The sequence below is a fragment of the Cnephaeus nilssonii genome, assembly GCF_951640355.1.
Source record: "Cnephaeus nilssonii genome assembly, chromosome: 6".
Classification (NCBI taxonomy): Eukaryota; Metazoa; Chordata; class Mammalia; order Chiroptera; family Vespertilionidae; genus Cnephaeus; species Cnephaeus nilssonii.
In genome coordinates, this window is record NC_137077.1 from 53,769,835 (window position 1) to 53,792,435 (window position 22,601).

At 39.9% G+C, this 22,601-nt stretch overlaps 1 protein-coding gene across 1 annotated transcript; it reads right to left on the bottom strand.

Moving 5' to 3' along the window:
• Positions 1-1,400: 1,400 nt before the first annotated feature.
• On the bottom strand, positions 1,401-20,936 carry PTGES3 (prostaglandin E synthase 3). The gene is made up of 8 exons (XM_079774070.1): positions 20,584-20,936; positions 7,225-7,338; positions 7,007-7,076; positions 6,264-6,362; positions 5,681-5,770; positions 3,668-3,730; positions 2,594-2,618; positions 1,401-2,321 (listed from the first exon to the last, which is right to left on the bottom strand). Coding segments are annotated over exons 1-8 (483 nt in total). The 5' UTR covers positions 20,586-20,936; the 3' UTR covers positions 1,401-2,301.
• Positions 20,937-22,601: the final 1,665 nt, after the last annotated feature.

The window sequence follows — 22,601 nt, forward strand, 5'->3', positions numbered from 1 at the left end:
ATATCAAAATGTACAAAAAATGTTATCGCACAAACTTAAATCATTCAAACACAGATTTTTAAAATTAAAGAACCTTTAGACAAGATGGAATCAGAAATCCATCAAGCTATACTTTAATGCTGGATAGCCTAGTGACTGGCAGTAAGCCAAATGAATCCTTAATGAAACTCTTTAACTTCCATATAGGACACACAAAAAATTTTTCAATTTTTGGCAATTATAAAAAAACTGAGGAGATCTCAGCTGGCTGAGGATGTCGGACCTCATTGTCATCCTAGCCTTTCAATCCTTCCCTGAAGCCCAATAAAAAATGGTTTGATCCCCAACCCTCAAATATAGTTTTCCAAGAGAATCAAACTAAAAATAGGATTTTGGGGTTTTTAAAAGTCCCCCCCTAAAGTTAAGAACTGCACAACTTATCAGTTATATCGATACTGTTGGCATGCTCCAAAGCAAGAAAACCATGTTAAAATTTAAGTATAGAATTTCAAACATACCTCCCAATTCGGAAAAACCTAAAGCTCTGTGGGAATTATAATCCCTTAGTACCGTGGTCGGCAAACTGCGGCTCTTTGGCCTCTTGAGTGTGGTTCTTCCACAAAATACCACGGCCTGGGCGAGTCTATTTTGAAGAAGTGGCGTTAGAAGTTTAAGTTTAAAAAATTTGGCTCTCAAAAGAAATTTCAATCGTTGTACTATAGATATTTAGCTCTGTTGACTAATGAGTTTGCCGACCACTGCCTTAGTATAATCAGAACCCAAGTTAGTCCTGTAATGTAACAGAGTTGAATGTCAAGAGCTCCTAAAAAGTAGGAAGATTTTCTCAGTGTAGCCTTTTAAGAATATGGTATCATTTTGAACCACCATAACGGGGGGAGGAAAGAAGGTTGTTTTATGACATATCTGTATCTATTACTGCACTTCCAATCTACCAAGTTTTTGTCCAATATTTGTCCCCCAACCTAGCCTGTGAGCTCTGAATACAGCAATCACCTGAAAGATTAATCTTTGTATCCCCAGGACTTCACATTTCCTGCAACACAGGTCTGACACAAACAAGTGCTGAAATATGAAGCATTTTTATGCTATGACAAATACACAGAAGCTGGAGGGAATAAAAAACTGCCCAAATGCAGAAGCTCAAAGATTTAGAGGAGGACAACACATTTAGTTTTATTTCAATCAAATCACAACACTTTCTTTTCCAACTGCTGCAAAGTGCATCTACAATTTGCTATTACAGATCCACTTTTAAAAGGTTTCCTGTGACATTATAGCAAGCCTTTTTTTTCCAAACAGAGAAATATCCCCAAATTCTTCCTCAAGTAAAAATAACTCCATTCCAGTAAATGGTAATACATAAAATTACAGTAAACCAGACACTTAAAAGGACAGCCAAGAAGTCTTCCAACAGTTTATTAGAAAGAATGTAGACATTTAAAAAAATCCCCACTGTCATGAACATAAATTGAGGTTTTCAGCCCTGGTACAAGCTGGATCAAAAAAAAAAAAAAAAAAAGAAAGAAAAGAAATAAAAAATCCAATAGTGTATTAATAACATTTTTTCACTCATTTGCCATACTGACAGTGCAAATACAAATTTGGTCTAAATGTACAGACTCTCAAGCAACAATGTACAGCCTTTCTTTGTCCTCCATGCTAAGAGATGTAAAAGTTTAAGGGTCAAACAATACCAAATGTACAGGCTTCAAAAACCATCTAAGTTAGGGCATTCACTAGGTTTAGCTAAGATACATTTGGAACACTGACAAGTGATCACTTATGTACAATGTGAAGTAAAATTTTTGAAAAATAAAACTTCAGTGGAACAATCCTGAAGAATATACCAGAGGAACAATGGGTTACCAGTTTAAGGTATCAATCAATTTGTTTCAGCCAGGTTGAGTCCATGTTCTAAAATCTAAAACTTAGTTATCTTTCCATAATCCAAGAGCTTCCTATCATGTCAGTATCTATGTTATGAAGTAAAGGAGACTTAGGTGAAATGTTTTTATTTATCACAACTGCTGTATCAATTGTCTAGGACCTCAACAGCATCATGGAAGTCTGGGAAATGTTCATGCATAAGGTTATTGCCTTAGCTGACTTAAAATTGCCCCATACAATGGTATATATCAACCCTTAGTGAAGCCTTTAAGAAAACAAACAGGTTGAAAAATGGGTTAAAGGAGGCAAATGCAGCATCTGCCTTTAGAGCTATCAACTCAGGAATTCTCTCAATTATGAAATCTTGCAGAGAAGTTATTTTTCTTTCTCAAAATCCAGGGACGACAACATTCTTTATTCCAGATCCGGCATTTCTGAAAGGATTTTAACAAGATTAGTATGAAGTATAAGGAAGCAATCCATCAACGTCAAAGTCTTATAGGGAAAGCAGCCAGAAAGAGTTCAATTTGAATTTGAATTTGAATCTCAAATCATTCAAATTTCTGTTTTGGCTATTTATTAGAGGCCATAAAGAAATAATAAATATTTTTCTAAGAATTATAAAGAAGTTAATTTCTTTATTTTGAGAGTTGTGGTCTTTGATGTGAAATGCTACTGTGCAAAACATTTTTACAAAGACACTTACTTTCATCATCACTGTCTTGTGAATCCTGCAGAGGAGAAATAAAAAAGTTACCAAGTTGATCAAACATTCCTCTGCTAACTGAACAGTTTGCCTTAAAAAACTGAAGCATTGTAGTTTTCACTCACGTAGCAAAGATAGGTGGTTATATCAAGCTTATTAATTTAATCAACTGACTTAAGAATGGGTTTACAGATGGACAGCTGAGGAAGATATGCGCCTTTTGGTAGGAATTGAGTCCATCCTTTCAAACCCTGTCAACCAGGCTGAATCTTGGTATAAAATGGTTTCTCTTCTCTCTTGACATTCAACGAAAGAAAATGGCTCAATACAAAGACCACTGGACTGATAGAAGACAATGAAGTCTAATCGTAGCTGGTGAATTGTCTAACTAAGTATTTTCCTAAATGCATTGAACAAATTTCTTAACGATGTTAATAGAATGCCAGAGGAGGGGAATGTTGAGAAGAGTAACCCAGTATATCCTCTTATAGGTTCACAATGTCCATATGTTTACTTAATCTCTGACCAATTCACTTTATAAAACTTGCTTAACTTTGTAAAAATAATCCCTAGACTAACTCTTAATTGAATAAGGCATGTGATGTCTCCATGCACTGATTCTTTTGAAATCTGATCTCTAAGAATGGCCCATTAGACACCAGGTCCCTAGTAGGTAACCATCCCTCAAAAATGGGCACATTTTAAAAACTGCTTTACCCTATATTAAAAACAAACAAAGCCCAGTTTTGCTGGGTTTGCTCAGTGGATAGAGTGTTGGCCCGCGGACTGAAGGGTCCCGGCATCAATTCCGGTCAGGGGCACATGCCCGGGTTGTGGGCTCGATCCCCAGTGCGGGGTGTGCAGAAGGCAGCCGATCAATGGTTCTCTATCATCATTGATGTTTCTATATCTCTCTCCTTCTCCCTTCCTCTCTGAAATCAATAAAAATATTAAAACAAAACAAAAAAACATCAAAAAGTAGCAAAAAAAAAATCTTGACTATATATCAAACAACCTATAAATACATTGTTTCTTACTATTTTAGTAAACAAAGAAAAGAATTTATAGACTTACATCATCTGCTCCATCTACTTCTGGTAAATCTACATCCTCATCACCACCCATGTTGTTCATCATCTATTTGAAGTAAAAATTAGTTTTAAAAATGATGTTAAATTAAACCCTAATTATTAGGTGGCATGCTCCAGAATAAACCTGAAGTCTGCCATAGATTTCCACCAACAAAAAAAAAGCAAAAAAAATTTTAAGTACCTTCTTTTATGGAAAGATTATTGATAATTGTATATAAAATCCTGAAAACTTATAGGGAAGTTAAATCTAAACTCTCATCGCAGAAAGGTGAAGTTATTAAAATTCATCCAGCAAGATATGTATATATGATACAGAAATTAAACACCCAAATCCCAAATAGCAGTTACCACTGATGGATAAGAATGGGATTCATTTGTAGTTGTAAAGTTTTGTATCCTAAGCTGACTGACATATGTATTATGGTATTCTCGTTACAGTTTTAAATACTGTGAAGAATCAATAAATGATTTAAAATAAAGTCTTTCAGGATGCTTAGTTTGTATAAAAGTCCTGAAAATTGAATCAAAGGTCAAATAGTAGGTAAGTTAAAAACAAACATAATTCTTAAAAGACTTTATATCAATTATATATACAGGAAAATAACCATACACACACACACACACACACACACACACACACACACACACACACACACACCTTCTTATAATAAATGGGGCTAACAACAAAACATGCTTACATGAAGTACTAATTCCCCATCTTTATCTGTTTCCAATCATAAAGCAAGTAGTGTGTTATTGAAAGAGGTACAAATAGCCAAAGATAGAACTATTATCTGATGGGGAGGGACTTATCTCCTTAAGCTACAATTTTTTTAAATATTTAAACTTTTAAAATTTTAAGTATTTACACAACCATTATAACTTTGTAAACAAAAATCAAAGACTTCAAGTATATATGCTTATCTGGACTTTAGAGTTAAATACTTAAGTCAAATCTCTCAGTATAAAAATTCTGGGCAATCTAGTCTTGAATAATATGAGTAACTAGCAAAGTTTCCCTATGTCTAAAGGCAATGTTCAACACCTTAGTTAAAAGTTTTTGAGAGCAGAAAAAATGCTCAATATATGCCAAGCACAATGTGTGGTGCTGTGGATACAATGACAATAGAAACAAAATTGAATATATTCAAGAGCTATTTAGGAGGTAAAACAAAAGAACAAAGATGCAGTTAACATATTGGATAGAGAGAGGCAGTGAAAGAGAACAGTGTTAAGAAGTTGTGACTTGCACAGCTGGGTAAATGGTGGCACCAATTACTACAGGTAAGAAATAGTATAGTTGAGGAACGTCACAAGTATCCTTCCCTTCCCTCTTGAAATTAAGGTGTCAGAGCCATGTAAGGAGGAGTGTTAAACAGTTGCATACACGAAGCTGAAAATGTACTCCTTAGAACTCTTAGTTTTCAAAATAAATGTAAACAGAATCTAGTGAACTAAATTTTCTACTTGCAATGAGAAATGGATTTCACGGGCCCATCTTCAGCTTAGGTCTATTCTACCTAAAGGCAGATCATTGACGTCTATCCTTTGGTCAGGGCAGTAAGTATTTGGAAAAAAAAAACAGGCTTATTCAAACCCTTTCCCTGATTTGGCAAACTACAATATCCTTACTCATCACTCTTTGTGTACATCCCACCATGATTCTTGTGTTTAAAGGTTTACATTTGTATTACATGGCTCCAAAATACAAGCCAATTACTGTATTCATGCTTCTAAAAAAATCTGTCCCAGTGTTGGAATAAAAACTAGCTGTACTGCATTGATTGACTATATGATTTATTTTTTAAACTGTAAAAGAATGTTAAATTTTAGCATTAAATGACTATTGTTAAGATCTCATTTAGTTTTATTGCAGACTGGCCTTTGAGGTAAAGTAATACATGCCTTAAATACCACTAGGTACTTTAAAACCAAATTAAACTGACTTCCTAGAAATATACTGGGAGGGCAGAAGAATGCATTTAAAAGAACTTACCTCAGAGAAACGATCAAAATTAGACATGTCTTCATCTGAATCATCTTCCCAGTCTTTCCAATTATTGAAGTCCACACTAAGCCAATTAAGCTACAGACCAATACAAACATCATCCTGTGATTAGGTTAACTTACACTCATTGGCATGTACCTTAAGACTACATTTTTTTTTGAACTGTGGGTTCATACCCACTAGTGAGCCATGGAATTAGCACAAATACAGTTTTATGAAGCTCCTTTCAATTGTTAAACAAACTTACTTTTTAAAGCAACAACAAAAATTCATTGGTAGAAACTATGCTATACCTGGTTAACTTATTTTTTATTTAGTGGCACCAAAATATGTGAGTCTGCCTCTTGAATGCAACAATTCTCCACCAACTAGAGACTGATCTTGTTCTGACCTCACTTAGCTTTAAGTTAAAACTAATATATCTCAAAGTAGAGAACACAGAACACAAGGCTGTAAGTACTTAGCTTTGAAACCAACACTATGTTCCTCATACCAAACAAATGTATCTTTAATAACTTAAAGTAAAAATGTGAAATTTTCAAAAAAAAAAAAAAAAAAGAAAGAAACCTACCTTTGCCCTTTCTTTTGTTAATCTTGGCCATGACTGGCCAGATTCTCCTTTTCGTAAACAACATAAAATTGACCTGTCCGTTCTTTTATGCTTGGAATCCTAAAAACAAAAACAAAAGCACTATCACACCATTTATCTCTTCAGTATCATTCATTCCTCACCTCTCCTTGCTAATTTCTTTTCCTACATTTCCCCTAAACTCTGAAAGAAACATCCCCTAACTACTAAAAACTTCATAAGCTATCAAATTGCATAAAAAAAGGACAATTTTTCTTCTTCCCCGCATAATCATAGAAGAGTTTTAAAAATTTCCAGTTAGCCTAGCCATCATGGTTGAGCATCGACCTATGAACAGGGAAGTAACGATTTGATTCCAGGCCACATGCACAGATGGCCAGGATCAATCCCCAGTATGGGGTGTGCAGGAAGCAATCAGTGATTCTCTCTGATCATTGATGTTTCTCTCTCTCTCTCCCTCTTCCTTCCTCTCTAAAATCAATAATATATATATTAAAAATTCTATAGTTAGATAAGACAAACCTCAGAGTATAGCCAAGTCTTAATAGTGAAAATAAGAAAAAAAGAGTATGCAGAAAAGTGGTTAGAAAGGGAAAACATCGCAAAATATAAATATACCTAGTTAGCCCTCTGAACTATTAAGAAAAACAGAATTAGTGCTTTCTAAAAAGATATGTCCACTTCCTCATGATTTAAATCAGTATTAAAGCATCAAGACTACTTACATTTGGATCAATACAGTGAAAAAGATCAATTTCATTTAAATGTTTAAAATTATCACTTCCTCCAAGACAACTGTGGGGGGAAAAAAATTTTTTTTAAATGAGCCTCTTAGAAGAGGTAAAGGATTAATATAACCTCAGTGAAAACACAAAACAAGCAAGCTAAAGTTGTTCAATTATCTGAAATAAGTTTTGCCCAATTATGTAAAATGGAAATTTACCTGAATGTAAGTTTGGATTTTTCAAAATTTACATTAACATCTTTACTGTCTTCAACACAAAATTCAATGAAGACATAGTCCCTTCGATCGTACCACTTTGCAGAAGCAGGCTGCCTACAGAGATAAAATTAGACAAAGTTAAGCTGGACTTCATTAGCTAAATATTTACATACCCTCCCAAGTTTAGCATATAAGTAACATATTTTTCTATCCCATTAGAGCATTGATTATTTTGAGGTAGTTTATTACAATTTCTAACAGAAACTACCTTTTTACTCTAACAGCTACATTCCAAGTAAGCACAATGATAATGATTTTATATTAAAAAAAAAAGGGGGGGGATTTAAAGATAAAGTAAACAATGCTCAGTAGAGTTAAACATTTAGGTAGCCCTGTCAACATATATAAGCCACTCCTTTAGAGCCCTGCTCCTAAAATTCAATTCACAGAAATAAAACACCAGAAAGAACTAACCCACCATCAACTGAGATATATGTAGTATTCAACATTATAACTTACAGTGAATCCTAGGAACTGTGGGAGGAATTAAGTATGAAAAATGGACTTGGCTGGTGTGGCTCAGTTTGTTGGAACATTGTCCAGTATACCAGAAAGTGGCAGGTTCTACTCCCATCAGGGCACAAACCGCATTTGTGGGTTTGATCCCGTTGGGAAGCAACCAATGTTTCTCTCTTACAACGATGTCTCTCTCCTTTCCTCTCTCAAATCAATGAAAAGGGGGAGAGGGGAGTAAGAGAAATGACAGTATTTGTTCTCAAGAGTTCTCACCTGCAGCTTTTTTTTCTGACCATATAAAGCAACCGTTTTGTTTCTGGACAAACAAGTCTTCCTATGATTCTAAATAATAACACTAGATAAAGAATTAAACTTCTTGCCCTAGCTGGTTTGGCTCAGTGGATAGAGCACCAGAGGGTCCCGGGGTTTGATTCCGGTCAAGGACATGTACCTCAGTTGTAGGCTCCTCCCCGGCCTGGGCCCTGGTTAGGGCTCATGCAGGAGGCAACCAATTTATGTGTTTCTCTAACACTGACGTTTCTGTGTTTTTCCCTCTCTCCCACTCTTCCTAAAAATCAATGGAAAAAATGTCTTTGAGTAAGGATAAACAACAACAACAACAAAAAAGAAAGGAAAGAATTTATTTACAGCCTCACCTTTATACTATCTATACATGTATCCAATACATACTATACTAGAAGCAACCTGGAATATTTGCTTTTTCCTTATTATTCACATGTTCCTGTTTCTTGCAACATAGTATTACCCATCTTCATAGAGTCAGCTGCCTAGAGCTCTACCCATCCATTAGAATATGGCTAGCCCTAACTGGTTTGGCTCGGTGGATAGAGCATTTTCCTGCGGACTGAAGGGTCCCGGGTTCGATTCTGGTCAAGGGCACATGACCAGGTTGCGGGGTGGATCCCCAGTAGGGGGCATGCAGAAGGCACCAATCAATGATTTTTCTCTCATCATTGATGTTTCTACCTCTCTCTCCCTCTCTGAGATTAAAAAAAAGAATGTGGCTAAAAAACCGCTAGAAGCTATGTATAGTCAAATATGATTAACAGTCAAAAAAGATTACATGTGGCCCTAGCCGGTTTTGCTTAGTGGATAGAGCATCAGCTTGAGGACTAAAGCAGCGGTCGCCAACCTTTTGGACCTGATGGACCAAAGTGGTCCTCGGACCACCGGTTGGCAACCGCTAGATTAAAGGGTCCCGGGTTCGATTCTGGTCAAGGGCACATGTCCGGGTTGCGGGCTCGATCTCCAGTAAGGGGTGTGCAGGAGGCAGCCAATCAATGATTCTCTCTCATCATTGATGTTTCCTTTAATATATCTTTATTGATTTTAGAAAGGGAGAGGGAAAAGAGATGGAAATATCAATGATGAGAGAGAATCATTGATTGGCTGCCTCCTGCACATCCCCTACTGGGGATCAAGCCTGCAATCTAGGCATGTGCCCTTGACCAGAATGGAACCTGGGATGACCCTTCAGTCCACAGGCTGACGCTCTGTCCACTGAGCCAAATCAGCCAGGGCATCATTGATGTTTCTCTCTCTCCCCGCCTTCCTCTCTGAAATCAATAAAAAAATATTTTTTAAAAAGATTATATGTGATAAATACGTCAACTTTTCTGTAAACCTGAGATTATTTCAAAATACAAGTTTAAAATTATAGTTATATGTTCAAACACTACTCATAAATCAACTCAACTGAAAGGAATTGTTTTATTTCTAAGCTCTGAAATTCCCAACCCAACGGAGTAGCAGTTTAAAGTCTCTTCTAAACATAAAAGTTACAACCAACTACTCATCAACATTTTCACACAACCGTTAAAACTTTTACTTAAATGTTTTTATTGATTTTTAGATAGAGAGGAAGGGTGGAGAGAGAGAGAGAACCATCGAGAGAGACACATAGTTTGGCTGCCTCCTGCATGTCCCACTGTTAAACTTGACTAGTCCCTCTACTCTGGAACACTGGTATCAGATCTGAATGATGGAGGTTAAAAATTACAGATGTCAGTTTCCAAAGTCTAAATAACAGATCAACAAGGGTAAATCTATTTTTTAAGGCATTTATTGGCAAATTAAACAAAATAAAAGCATGAACTTTTTAAATGCCTTTAAAAAGGTATCTAACCAAACTTCTGTGGACCAAGGATTCCCAACTTCTTTTTTTAGAATATGTGCTGCTGGAGTGAACACAGGAATCACAACTTCTAATGTTTGCATGTTAATATAGCTAACAAGCAATTTACTTTTACGAATAGATCACACATTATTTCTTGCCCAAACAGTATTTTCAATATGTTGTAACATGTTGTCATTAACTGAAAATATTTGCAAACTTAATAATTAAACTTTAAGTGACTAGGCTTATAGACTTTCAAATTGAAGTAAACAGATAAGCTTTATTTTTAAAAAGTACTAATGATAACAATCTGGAATAATGAACAGCCTAGTGCCAAAATACTATTTCTAACTAAAAGAACCAAGATTCCTACAGAGAAATAACCTCAAGTGGGAAATACAGATGACCTTGAGACATCTGTATTTGAATGAAATGAAGCTAGTGAGAACAATGAGGTCAGCCAGACCAGGAGGCAACAATTAAGGTCTATCATGGTGGCCAATGACAATATGAGTATCAGAATGACTGCAGCCCTGGCTCATGTTGCTTAGTGGTTAGAGCATCATACTTCACACCTTAGGGTCTTGGGTTTGCTTCTGCCACCCCCTTCCCCCCACTGGGGCATCTGCTGGAGGCAATTAAGTATATCTCACACCAAAGCTTCTCTTTCTCTCTCCCCCTCCCCTCCCACGCTCTCTGAAAAGCAATGGAAAAAATATCTGCAGGTGAGCATTAACAACAAAAAAGAATGACTGCAAACTGGTTCAAATACATTGAATATAAAAATGAAGTTCATATTGACTTAAGATGCTACAGCTCCAATTTTTTTATAAATTGGCAATTAAAGAGAAATAATTAGGCATTTTTCCCCCTTTTCCTTTATGAACCTTTATTATTCATGATAACTGAATAGGACCAGCTCATGAAGGAAACTTCTTTATGGAATTCCACTTTGGTGTGGAATAAAACATGGGAAAGGAAAATCACTATTTCGCAGCCCTTAAACTGATTTGGCAGTGATCATCACTGGATGAAACAATTAACAATGACTACATGAACAACTGATAAAGAACTTAAGATCTTAGTGTGACTGAAAGTGAGACAAACATATACTTCCTAATTTTGTTCAACATGATACATTCCACAGTAAACTTAACTTCCATCTACAGAAAATATGAGGAAATATAACAAGTTAAATGATACCACAAGGAAGCAACGACTCTAGAATGTTCCTAGATCAATGGCACAAAGAGGGAAATGCTCTAGATTAAGAGACCTAAACGTTATCAAACAAATGGAATTTGTGGCATAGTCTGCATCTTGATTCAAATAAACTAAACATAAAAAAGGATGACTGAAACTGTGGAGATCTGGATATGAACAGGCGATATGTTAGTTTTGCTAGTGTAAAAGGCATTGCTTACCCTGTAAATGTCAAATTGTGTATTAAGAATCTATAGTAATGGCCCTAACCGGTTTGGCTCAGTGGATAGAGCATCGGCCTGCGGACTGAGAGGTTCCAGGTTCAATTCCGGTCAAGGGCATGTACCTGGGTTGCGGGCACATCCCCAGTAGGAGGTGTGCAGGAGGCAGCTGATCGATGTTTCTAACTCTCTATCTCTCTCCCTTCCTCTCTGTAAAAAACCAATAAAATATATTAAAAAAAAAAAAAAGAATCTATAGTAATGGAAGAGGAGCACACTAATGGTGACCTGGTTATTACAATGGCCATATCAAAAACCAAGTATGTAAGTTCTTCAGTTTGTATTCACATTAAGGACATTGGGACCAGGGAAGAATCTTTTTCCTTTCCTCAAATTCATATTAAGTAATCTAGAGTTCTATCACTGTTATGGGCTCAATTGTGTCCCCCACCAAATTCATATGTTAAAGTCCTAAACCAACAGTCCCTCAGAATGTGACTATATTTGGAGAGATGGATCTTTAAAAGGTAATTAAGCCCTGGCTGGGTGGGTCAGTTGGTTGGAGTGTCATCTCATATACCAACAAGGTTGTGGGATCTAGGAGCATATGGAAGGCAACTAACTGATGTTTCTTTCTCCAAAACATACCTAAAGTGAGGATTAAAAAATAAACAGGTAATTTAGGTAAAATGAAGTCTTAGGGTAGGCCACAACCCAAAATGACTGGTGTCCTTACAAGAGATTATGACACAATTACAGCCTGGTTAGTGTGGTTCAGTGGTTGAGTGTTGACCTATGAACCAGGAAGTCACCATTCTATTCCCCGTCAGGGCACATGCCTGGGTTGCGGGCTCAATCCCCAGTAGGGGGTGTGCAGAAAGCAGCCAATCAATGATTCTCTCTCATCTTTGATATTTCTATCTCTCTCTCCCTTTCTCTATCAATAAAACACACACACACACACGTTTTTTTTAAAAACACAACTACAGAGGGACAATCCTGTGAAAACAGGAGAAAATGGTCATCTGTAAGAAGGAAAGCCACGGAGCAAGGTCTCAGAAGAAACCAACCTGCTGACACCTTGATCTCAGACCAACACCCTCTAGAACTGTGAAAAAATAAACTACTGTTTAAGTCACCTAGTCTCTGGTACTTCTTTATGGCAGCCTTAGCAAATTAATACAATAATTTTCCAATATAATCACTTTACTAATGAAAACAAAATTTAAAAATTAGGCCCTGGCCAGGTTGCTCAGTTGGTTAGAGCATCTTTCATATATGCCAAGGTTGTGGGTTTGATCTCCGGTCACATCACATACAAGAAGCAACCAATGAATGCATAAATAAGTGGAACAATACATTGATATCTCTCTCTCACAAATCAATTTTTTTTAAAAAAGACAGGGGAAAAAGTGTCAATGATCTAAACCAGGTTGACCCAGGAGCCAAAAATGGTTTTAATATATTTTTTATATATTTTTATTGATTTCAGAGAGAAAGGGAAAGCAGAGAGAGAGAAACATCAATGATGGCAGAGAATCACTGATTGGCTGCCTCCTGCATGCCCCCCACTGGGGACCGAGCCCGCAACCGGGACATGTGCCCTTGACCAGGACTCTTCAGCCCGCAGGCCGACGCTCTATCCATTGAGCCAAACCAGCTAGGGCGGTTTTAATATTTTTAAAGTTGTAAAAACAAGAATGGGGCAGAGATATTTGCGGCCTCCAAAGCCTAATATTTACTAGGTGACCCATACCTAAACCACCAAAAATGTAAATCAGTAATAAAACATATATTCACTCATTTGAAAAAGAAATTCATTATTTATGAAATCCTTTTGTCTTCAATGAGGATCATACCTTTTTTCTCCTATTAAACCAGACAAAGGTTGATTTAGCTGTAAACATAGCTCCTAAATTATATTGGATCTAGCTTTATACTAACACTTGAGGCTTGGTGCATGATCCGGGGGAGGGACCGCAGGAAGGCTCCAGGGCATGTCCGGCCCATGCCCAGTCCGGACTGGCCAGACCCCAGCAGCAAGCTAACCTACCAATCGGACACTTAACATATTAGGCTTTTATTATATAGGATTGGCAAAATTTGTAACTACTGTGCAAGTTTGTTAATTCATTTTAATAGCAGTACACTTATAGATGCAAAAATCTTTTTCACCTCAGCATACTTATAATCTACTACTTAAAAGTACAAAAACAAACAAACAAAAAACACCCTACAAAGAGACATTCCAAGCTCTTCTGACAAAAACTTCAGAGCTCCACACCAGGGCTATGTCAATTCAAGTAATTAAATTTTGCATAACTTTAAATTTTTCTCTATAGTACTTTAGAGAAACAACTTAAAATTCCTTAGACTTGTCTTAAAAGGAGGTGCTTTAGGTGATGAGGGTAGAGCTTTATGGGATTAGTACACCTCATAAATGAGACTCCAGTAGAATGCAGATTATTTTGAACTAAAGGCAACTTTGGCAGCAGGCTCAGGAGAAACTTCTGTCCTCACCCTTGACTGCCTAGATCCATGGTCGGCAAACTGCAGCTCACGAGCCACATGTGGCTCTTTGGCCCCTTGAGTGTGGCTCTTCCACAAAATACCACGGCCCGGGCGAGTCTATTTTGAAGAAGTGGCGTTAGAAGTTTAAAAAATTTGGCTCTCAAAAGAAATTTCAATCGTTGTACTGTTGATATTTGGCTCTGTTGACTAATGAGTTTGCCGACCACTGGCCTAGATGATTAGAGGCCTCACCCAAAAGAGAAGATAGCTTTTTGACCTATCTATAGGGAAGGGCATAATTATATTTACTAAAAGTCTGATCATATCATCCTGCAATGACCTTTTGAAGCCCCCAAGGCATCTTACCTCATCCTTATGCCTTATATATCCATGTTCCCTTTCTATCTATGAAACTCTCCTGCTTGTGGGATTCCCATACATATGTATTAAATTTGGTTCTTTGCTCTTTAAAAATAAAAATACAAAAGAGATCTCTAGCCCCTTTTCATTGCTATGAGGACACAGTAAGAAGCAATGAATCAGGAAGAAGGCCCACTCAGTGGATGAGCGTCCACCTACAAACCAGGAGGTCATGGTTTGATTCCTGGTCAGAGCACATGCCTGTGTTGCAGGCTTGATCCCCAGTAGGGGGCTGTTCAAGAGGCAGCCGATTAATGATTCTCTCTTATCACTGATGTCTCTCTCTCTCTCTCTCTCTCTCTCTCTCTCTATTTCCCTCTGAAATCAGTAAAAATATGTTAAAACAAAACAAACAAAAAACACAAATTGGTAGTATGGGCATGTAAAAAGTACAGCAAGGGGAATATGGCATATAGTCAATATTATTATAATAACTATGTATGATACCAAGTGGGTACTGAAAACATTGAGAACATTTTATAAAGTAATGAAGTATTGAGAACATTTGTATATGATTATATAACCACTATGCTATACACCTTAAACTAATCCTATATAATAAAAGCCTAATATGCAAATTGACCAGACAGCAGACCAACCAGTGGTACGACTGGTTGTTATGACATGCACTGACCACCAGGGGACAGACGCTCAATGCAGGAGCTTCCCCCTGGTAGTCAGTGTGCTCCCACAGGGGGAGCGCCGCTCAGCCAGAACCTGTGCTCACAGCTAGTGAGCGCAGTGGCAGGAACCTCTCCTGCCTCCATAGCAGTGGCAGCACTAAGGAGCAGTGAGCTGAGCAGTAAGGAGCAGCGAGCAGTAAAAAGTGAGGGGTCCCAGAATGCAAGAGGGCGCAGGCTGGGCTGAGGGACCCCCCCCTCAGTGCATGAATTTCGTGCACTGGGCCTCTAGTACAAAATAATGACCGTAAACTGTAATTGGGAAAAGAAAAAAACAACACTAAGTGGTTCAATTTCAACAGTAGAATGCACTACATCCCTCTCCTTTAGGTTGCATCTTTGCAAAGCTGAATTTTTGGTTTTGCTGTATTAAAAAGAAAGTACCCCCCCCACACACACACACACAAAAATCAATGGGTAACAGGAACTGATGTAAATATCCAATCTGATTTCAAGCTGTAAGTAGTTATGTTATATAGTACTCAAAAGGCATTCCATTAGTAACCGTGGTTATACAAGAAACTCCATTTTCTTCCAACTCACATGATTGGCTTTTCAAAGAACTTCTAGGCTGCTAAGACAAAATACTTAAGTTGTTTGGATCCAATTACCCAATGAATTGCTAGGTTATTCCTCTTCTAGCAGCACCATAAAAACAATTAACAAAAACATACAAAGACACCACTGGGGAACAAAGAATGTGAACCTAGTTCCTTTATTTGGTAATTCTCATTCTAAAATAGAAGGGTAAAAGTTAAGTTCTTAAACACCCCCCCAAAAGTTAGTCCCTTTCTTCCAAGCATCTCTATGACTTTCCCACATTCCTACTTTGTGCATACAACCCCCCAAAGCAGGTAACAATTTTTCTTCATTCAAGTAAGACTCAAGATGATTCTCTCACTGCCCCCATTACAAATTTTAGAGCCTCAGAGCTCCTTTACCTTAAGTCAAGAAGTGTCACAGGTTTTAACAGTAGTAGTTTAGATAATAAAACCAAACTGCAGAGACCTGGTTATTTATTTGGAAAAGGACCACCTGAAAAATTATTATTCCTGGAAAAAAATAAGCCCTCTTTTAGGAATGCTGGGTTCCTGAATAGGGTTGCAATCGTATTTGGAATAGCCCCTCATACCAATAGCGCTGCATGAACTGATATTTGAAGAATTAGATGCTGAAATTAAATATATATATAAAAAAATCACACCTGTGTGTAACTTAGATCCTTTCAGTACACAAAATAAACATACTGAATTGGAAAGGGCCCTGACATAAAACTGTTTAGCAATATAGTACGGCTGCATGTGAAGATGAACTATTGCACAGAAAACCCATGGCAACATTTTATTTGGTTTTGGAATACAACAGGGAACGACATATTGCTCAAGGTAAGCTTTAAAGTAAATGTCCTTAGAAAGTGGGGAAGTTAGCTTCAACTTAAAATCTGTCACTGTCACATGGCCAGAATGGTTCAGTGGTTGAGTGTTGACCTATGAACCATGAGATCATGGTTCGATTGCAGGTCAGGGCACATGCCTGGTTGCAGGCTTGATTCCCAGTAGGAGGCTGTTCAAGAGACAGCCGATCAATGATTCTCTCTCATCATTGATGTTTCTGTCTCTCTCCCTCTTTTTTTTTTTTTTTTAAGAAAATTAGGTTGTTGTTTTTTTAAAAATATATTTTTATTTTTTAGAGAGGATGAGAGAGGAATAGAGGGTTAGAAACATCAATGAGAGAGAAACATCGATCAGCTGCTTCCTGCACACCTCCTACTGGGGATATGCCTACAACCAAGGTACATGCCCTTGACCGGAGTAGAACCTGGGACCTTTCAGTCTGCAGGCCGATGCTCTATCCACTGAGTCAAACTGGTTAGGGCTCTCCCTCTTTGAAATCAATAAAAATATATTAATAACTAAATAAATAAAACCTATCACTGCCAATCTACATAGTAAATAATAGTTTACAACAAACTTAGTATTTCCACAGCAAAGTACACTAAACACAATTTTCAATGTAAGAAGTCAGATAAAATATGATCTAAAAGCATTTAAGAGCTAGGTTGATTCTAAACAGTTGATATTACAAAAGTATTTTTTTCCTGAAAACTGACAATCATTAACTTTTTAAGACCTCAAAGTGATATAGCTTCTAGATTTTAAAACTAGAAAATACAATTAAACAGAAGAATCTTAATTAACAATACAGTACATACTGGTCTGCACTCTACAGATTTGTCAATTCCAGTTTCTACTGCCTTCTAGTTAAAGTCTAACTAAGTATGGGGGGGCGGGGGAAGAATCCAGTTGCCAAGTTACAGTGGTTAGGAAATCAACACTTAACAAAGGCCATCATCAGTTACTCTTCCTTAATTTACAGAAATTAACAATATGCTATTACAAATTCTTTTGGAGGCTAAAGACTGATAATTTTAGCCCTATAGAGCATAGCCTGTGGACCAATGGGTCCCGGGTTCGATTCCAGTCAAAGGCATGTACCTTGGTTGCAGGCTCCTCCCTGGTCGGTGTGTGTGTGTGTGCAGAAGGCAACCAATTGATGTGTTTCTCTCACATCTATGTTTCTGTCTTTCCCTCTCTCTTCCCCTCTCCCTAAAAATCAATGGAAAAATATCTGCCAGTGAGAATTAACAACAACAAAAAAAATCATTAAAAAAACATTTAAAAAAAAATATAGTTTCAATAAAATGACATGGGCCCTAACCAGTCTTGCTCAGTGGCTAGAGCGTTGGCCTGTGGACTCAAGGGTTCCGGGTTCGATTCCAGTCAAGGGCATGTACCTTGGTTGCGGGCACATACCCAGTAGGGAGTGTGCAAGAGGCAGCTGATCAATGTTTCTTTCTCATCGATGTTTCTCTCTATCCCTCTCCCTTCCTTCCTCTAAACAGTCAATAAAATATATATATTTTAAAAAATGACATGGTTTTTAAAAAAGAGACTGATAATTTTATTTTGGGGACTCAATCCTATAAAGTTGAATGATGGCAAAGTAAAGATTTTAACAAATTTTGATATAGTGGATAGAGCGTCAGCCTGCAGACTGGAGGGCCCTGGGTTCAATTACAGTCCAGGGCACATGCCAGCTAGATCCCCATTAGAGGGCGTGCAGGAGGCAATCAATGCTTCTCTCTCATCATTGATGTTTCTATCTCTCCCTCTCCCTTCCTCTCTGAAATCAATAAAAATATATTTTTAAAAATTACTTCAGCCCAGCCCATGTGGGTCAGTGGTTGAGTATGAACCTATGAACCAGAAGGGCAGTTTGATTGCAAACTGGTCAGGGCACATGCCTGGGTTGCAGGCTCCATCCCTGGTAGGGGGCATGCAGGAGGCAGCTGGTCAATGATTCTCTTTCATCATTGATGTCTCTCTCTCCCTTCCTCTCAGAAATCAACATATATTTTCTTAAAAAATAATTACTTCAAATAGCTCAACACTAATATTTTACTTTATATCTATTGTTAATGGGTTCAACTTAGAAATAAACCAACTACAACAGTTAATTTTTAAAAAAGGTAGTACTGCCCTGACTGGTTTGGCTCAATGGATAGAGCGTCGGCCTGCAGACTGAGAGGTCCCAGGTTCGATTCCGGTCAAGGGCATGTACCTTGGTTGCAGGCACATCCCCAGTAGGAGGTGTGCAGGAGGCAGCTGGTCGATGTTTCTCTCTCATCGATGTTTCTAACTCTCTATCCCTCTCCCTTCCTCTCTGTAAAAAAATCAATAAAATATATATTTAAAAAAAAAAAAAAAGGTAGTACTATTCTCTGTCCCCATCCCCCTTAGTTGGTTGGGCAGATCTTATGAGCCTGAGGAAGGGCCCCAAATCCTCAACTTTTCCAAGACAGGTGGGAGACTGAGAACTTTTCTTTTTTTAAAAAAATATATTATTTTTATTGATTTCGGAGAGGGAGGGAGAGGGAGATAGAAACATCAATGATGAGAGAGAATCAATGATTGGCTGCCTCCTGCACACCCCCTACTGGGGACCTAACCTGAAACCCTGGCATGTGCTCCTGGCGGGAAGGAACCCAGGACTCTTCAGTCCACAGGCGGATTCTATCCACTGAGCCAAAACGGCTAGGGCTGAGAACTTTTATATAAACTACTAACAAAACTTTTAAAAAGTTGATTAAAGAAAAACAACAATGGTATTTCTTTGTAAAAAGATATTTTGTTTGGCTATATTAGTCTATTAAAAGCTGGTAATACTTTAATCTGAGGATTCATTTTCTACTCAGATATTTTAAGATTGACAATCCTGCCACATTATTTGGAATAGAGATTTCAAAAGAAAAAAACATAGATTAAAACCTTCTATTGGATACCATTTTTTTTGGCTGGGATATTTCTTCCAAAATTCCAATAAATATATTAAGGGGTTTTCAGTAATACATGCATACTTCTAGAGGCTTGTTCTCCGGACATCAACTGGCTGGGTGTATCCTTTCTATTTAGATTCCAGCCCAATACACTCACCGTTAATGTTATTATCTTATTTAGAAAACACTTGAAAGTGCATTACTTTTTCTAGGAATAAAAATTGTTTCCCTTCAACTGCTTTCCATACATAACTTTCAGGGAGCAGTTAATACCAAAAAACAAACAAACAAACAAACAAAACAACAACAACAAAAAAAACCCCACAAAAACTATAAATAACCGGCAGTTCTCACATCTGAAAACGTAAAGCTTTTCTTGAAGAGAATGTTTAAGGCCTGGACGTGGCAGTGCCAAGAATTCTTATTCAATTAAAATCATCCAGGTTTTCCTTTATCGTAAGAAACCTAAAATTGCTCAAGAATCTGTAGTAAAACAAATTTAAACTCTTTTAAGACAAGAGAGCAAACACATACCTAGTTCATCGCTAAATTAAGAAAGGATAATGGAACCTCGCTTAAAGTTTAACACAGCACACGTCCCCGAGAATCTTTCGACTGGACGGACACGTGCAGAACTGCCTACTCTATGGCAACTCCTCGCTGCCAGGGACACGGCTGAGTTTGGGCAACCTTCCCTCTCTTCGAGACACCGGAGTTAGGGGAGGGCCTGAAAAGACCCACGCCCGAGAAATCCCGATGTCCGAGAGGGAAACGGTCAGTTGTGGTGACGGTACGGCCTGCCTCCGGTTGCCTAGCAGTCCCTGTTCATGGAGGCGGCCCGCGTGGTGCTCCCCGGCCTCCGGCTGCACCCACCACAGGTGCACTTGGCCCAGGGCCTGGTACAGGTAAAACCGAGCGGCAGAACCAGGCCGCCCAAGAGCGGAGCAATTCACGAGGGTCCACGCCTCCAGGGCGCCGCATGGCAAAAAAAACTCGCGGTATACTCAGGCCTAAGGCTAAGTTTGGGGAGTCAGGAATAACACGGACTGCAAAGGGGAGAAAAGTGGGATTTCCGGCACGGGGAAGCCGAGGGACGGTTTAGAAGTGGGGGAAGCGGACATCTGGAGGAAAAATGTCCTCCACCCGCCAACGGTAACCGGAATAAAGACGCCGGGCCTCCCACCCTCAGCCAAGAACCACTGCCACCACAGAGAGGAGAAAGCCGAGGGGCCGAAAGCGGGGGAGGGGAGGGGAGGGGGCGGCTTCCCGGCAGCACCCAGCGCGGCCTCGGGATCCCGCCGGGGCGACCTTCCCTTGGCGGGGTGTCGCACTCACATCGTGAACGGGGCAGGGGGACGGGTGAATGGGTGGGTGGGCCTCTCCGGCGGCAGCTGCTGGGCAGTGGACTAAACTCCGGTGGCGACTCCGACGTTTTCTCCCCGGCGCGGCCTCCACTCGCTTCCCTCAGCGACGGCGGCAGCGGCGGGCTCGACCTGGTCCCCAGAATGCACCGCGCGGGGAGAGCGGCTCCTCCGGTCGGCGAGGAGAGGAAAGTGTAGGAAAAGGGGCGCGAGGATGGAGCACGAACGTGCGTGCGTGAGAGCGAGGGCTGGTGAGGCCGGGCGGCGGCTGGTGACGCAGCAAAATGCCCGGGCCCTGCCGCCGCGCCTGCGCACTCTTTGTTTTCGGGCTCCTGCGCGGCTTTCTAGAGATATCTACGGAAAGGGCGGGGCCTCCCAGCTCTTCGCGAGTCTTCCCGGCGTGGGCCCCGCCCTTCGCCTGCCGCCGGGATCCGACTCCTTCCCGCCTCTCCGGCCGCGTCCCCCGCCCCGTGCGCTGGAAAACCGTTGGCGCTCTAACCGCCTCCCCGCGCGCCGGGGGTGATCTCCCCGGAAACGGCGGCGGTGACGGCGGGAGGAAGGCTGAGGCGGAGGGTCGCAGGGAGTCGGGAGGCTTGAAAAGTGGAATGGGGGCCTTGGTTCCTCTTGAGGGAACAAACAACCCCCGCGAGGAAACATCCCCCCCAAAATAGACGCGAAAAGATCGCCTGTGCTGGTGGTGTTTGCGGAAAGGGGTTAGCTTCAGAATGGAGGGCCTGGCCCACCTCGCCATTTTTCAGACGGTTGGCAGCAGGTCCAGGGGCAGCGGGTGTCAGGGCTCTGGCTGAGGAGGAAGGTTCGCCGGGGAGGCAGGAAGGTCCTGTGAGCGGAGGGGAGGTGTGTGGGAATGGAGAGGCTCGGACGCTCGGGGACTCCAGGCCCATCAGCTGGGGGGAGGGGGTCCCCCATCTGTTTTCTACCCATCTCTGAGGTACCGCGTTGGGCCAGGCACTAGATTAGGCTGCGACGAGGGATCATAAGCAAGAGAAGGAAAAGGGCGCCTGCTCCCTCCGGAAGGCCGCGGCGCGGTGGCGGGAGGGAGCGCACACCCATGCAGCGCTGGTCGGAACAAAGGAGGTTCATGGAGAGCGCCGTACGGCGTTTTGGAAAGGGTTTGGGGCTTCGCATTCAGCATGTTCGTGTCTAGGCTGGGCAAGGCGGGTGTTGGGAACTACGGACATTGGGTCCTATGCTCAAACCCCATTAAAAAGGTTAAACCTCAGCTCTCGCATATGGACTCGCAGGAGTCTGCTGCCGGTGGGGGAAAATCAAATACACAAATCAGGATAATGGGAGCCTAAACGGAGGAGAGGTCGATATTGACCTGAAGGAGCAGGACGGACCTTGTTAGGGAAAGTTACCTGAAACGTGGAAATAAGGCCAGGAGCGGAGGGATGATGACCTTTCAGTTCATACGGGGACAGTTTTAACCAGCCTGCCCGAGAATTACTCTCCAGGAGAAGATACCTGTGTGTGACTCTGCTGTTACATGATTGGAGTTCAAACGTTGTGAACTTACTTGTTACGGTGTGGGATTATGATTGTTAGAAAAGCCAACCTCCAAGTTAGTTTTATTACTTTGTATGACAATCAGTTTTGTTTAACCTACAACCTTATTTTAATTTTCTTTTTATGCCTATAAATATCTACTTCCTTAAATGTTCCTGGAGCCAGCTTTACCATCTTGCTGGTTCTGTCAACCAGTTAAATGTTTGGCTCACAATTTTATATCTGTGGGAGAATCATGTTTAAAAAATTTTTTCAATTCTACTTTGATACCTCATAGAGGTGACAGCAGGAATGAGTGGCAGTAGTACATTCCAGGCAGGAATCTTGGTAGGTGAAGAGATAGAAACAGAAGTATGTTTAGGTAAGGAGTGGGCAAACTTTATGTAAAGGGGCAGATAAGGCCATAAGGTTCTCTTGCAAATTTGGAAATCTGCTATCTTAGTATGAAATCAACCATAGAAAATA

Coding starts and splice junctions, on each gene's coding strand:
- PTGES3 (XM_079774070.1), bottom strand. Junction 6,363..7,006: donor TTCACTGTATTGATCCAAAT/GTAAGTAGTCTT, acceptor TTTTGTTTTTAG/GATTCCAAGCATAAAAGAAC. Junction 2,619..3,667: donor AAGTAGATGGAGCAGATGAT/GTAAGTCTATAA, acceptor TCTCCTCTGCAG/GATTCACAAGACAGTGATGA.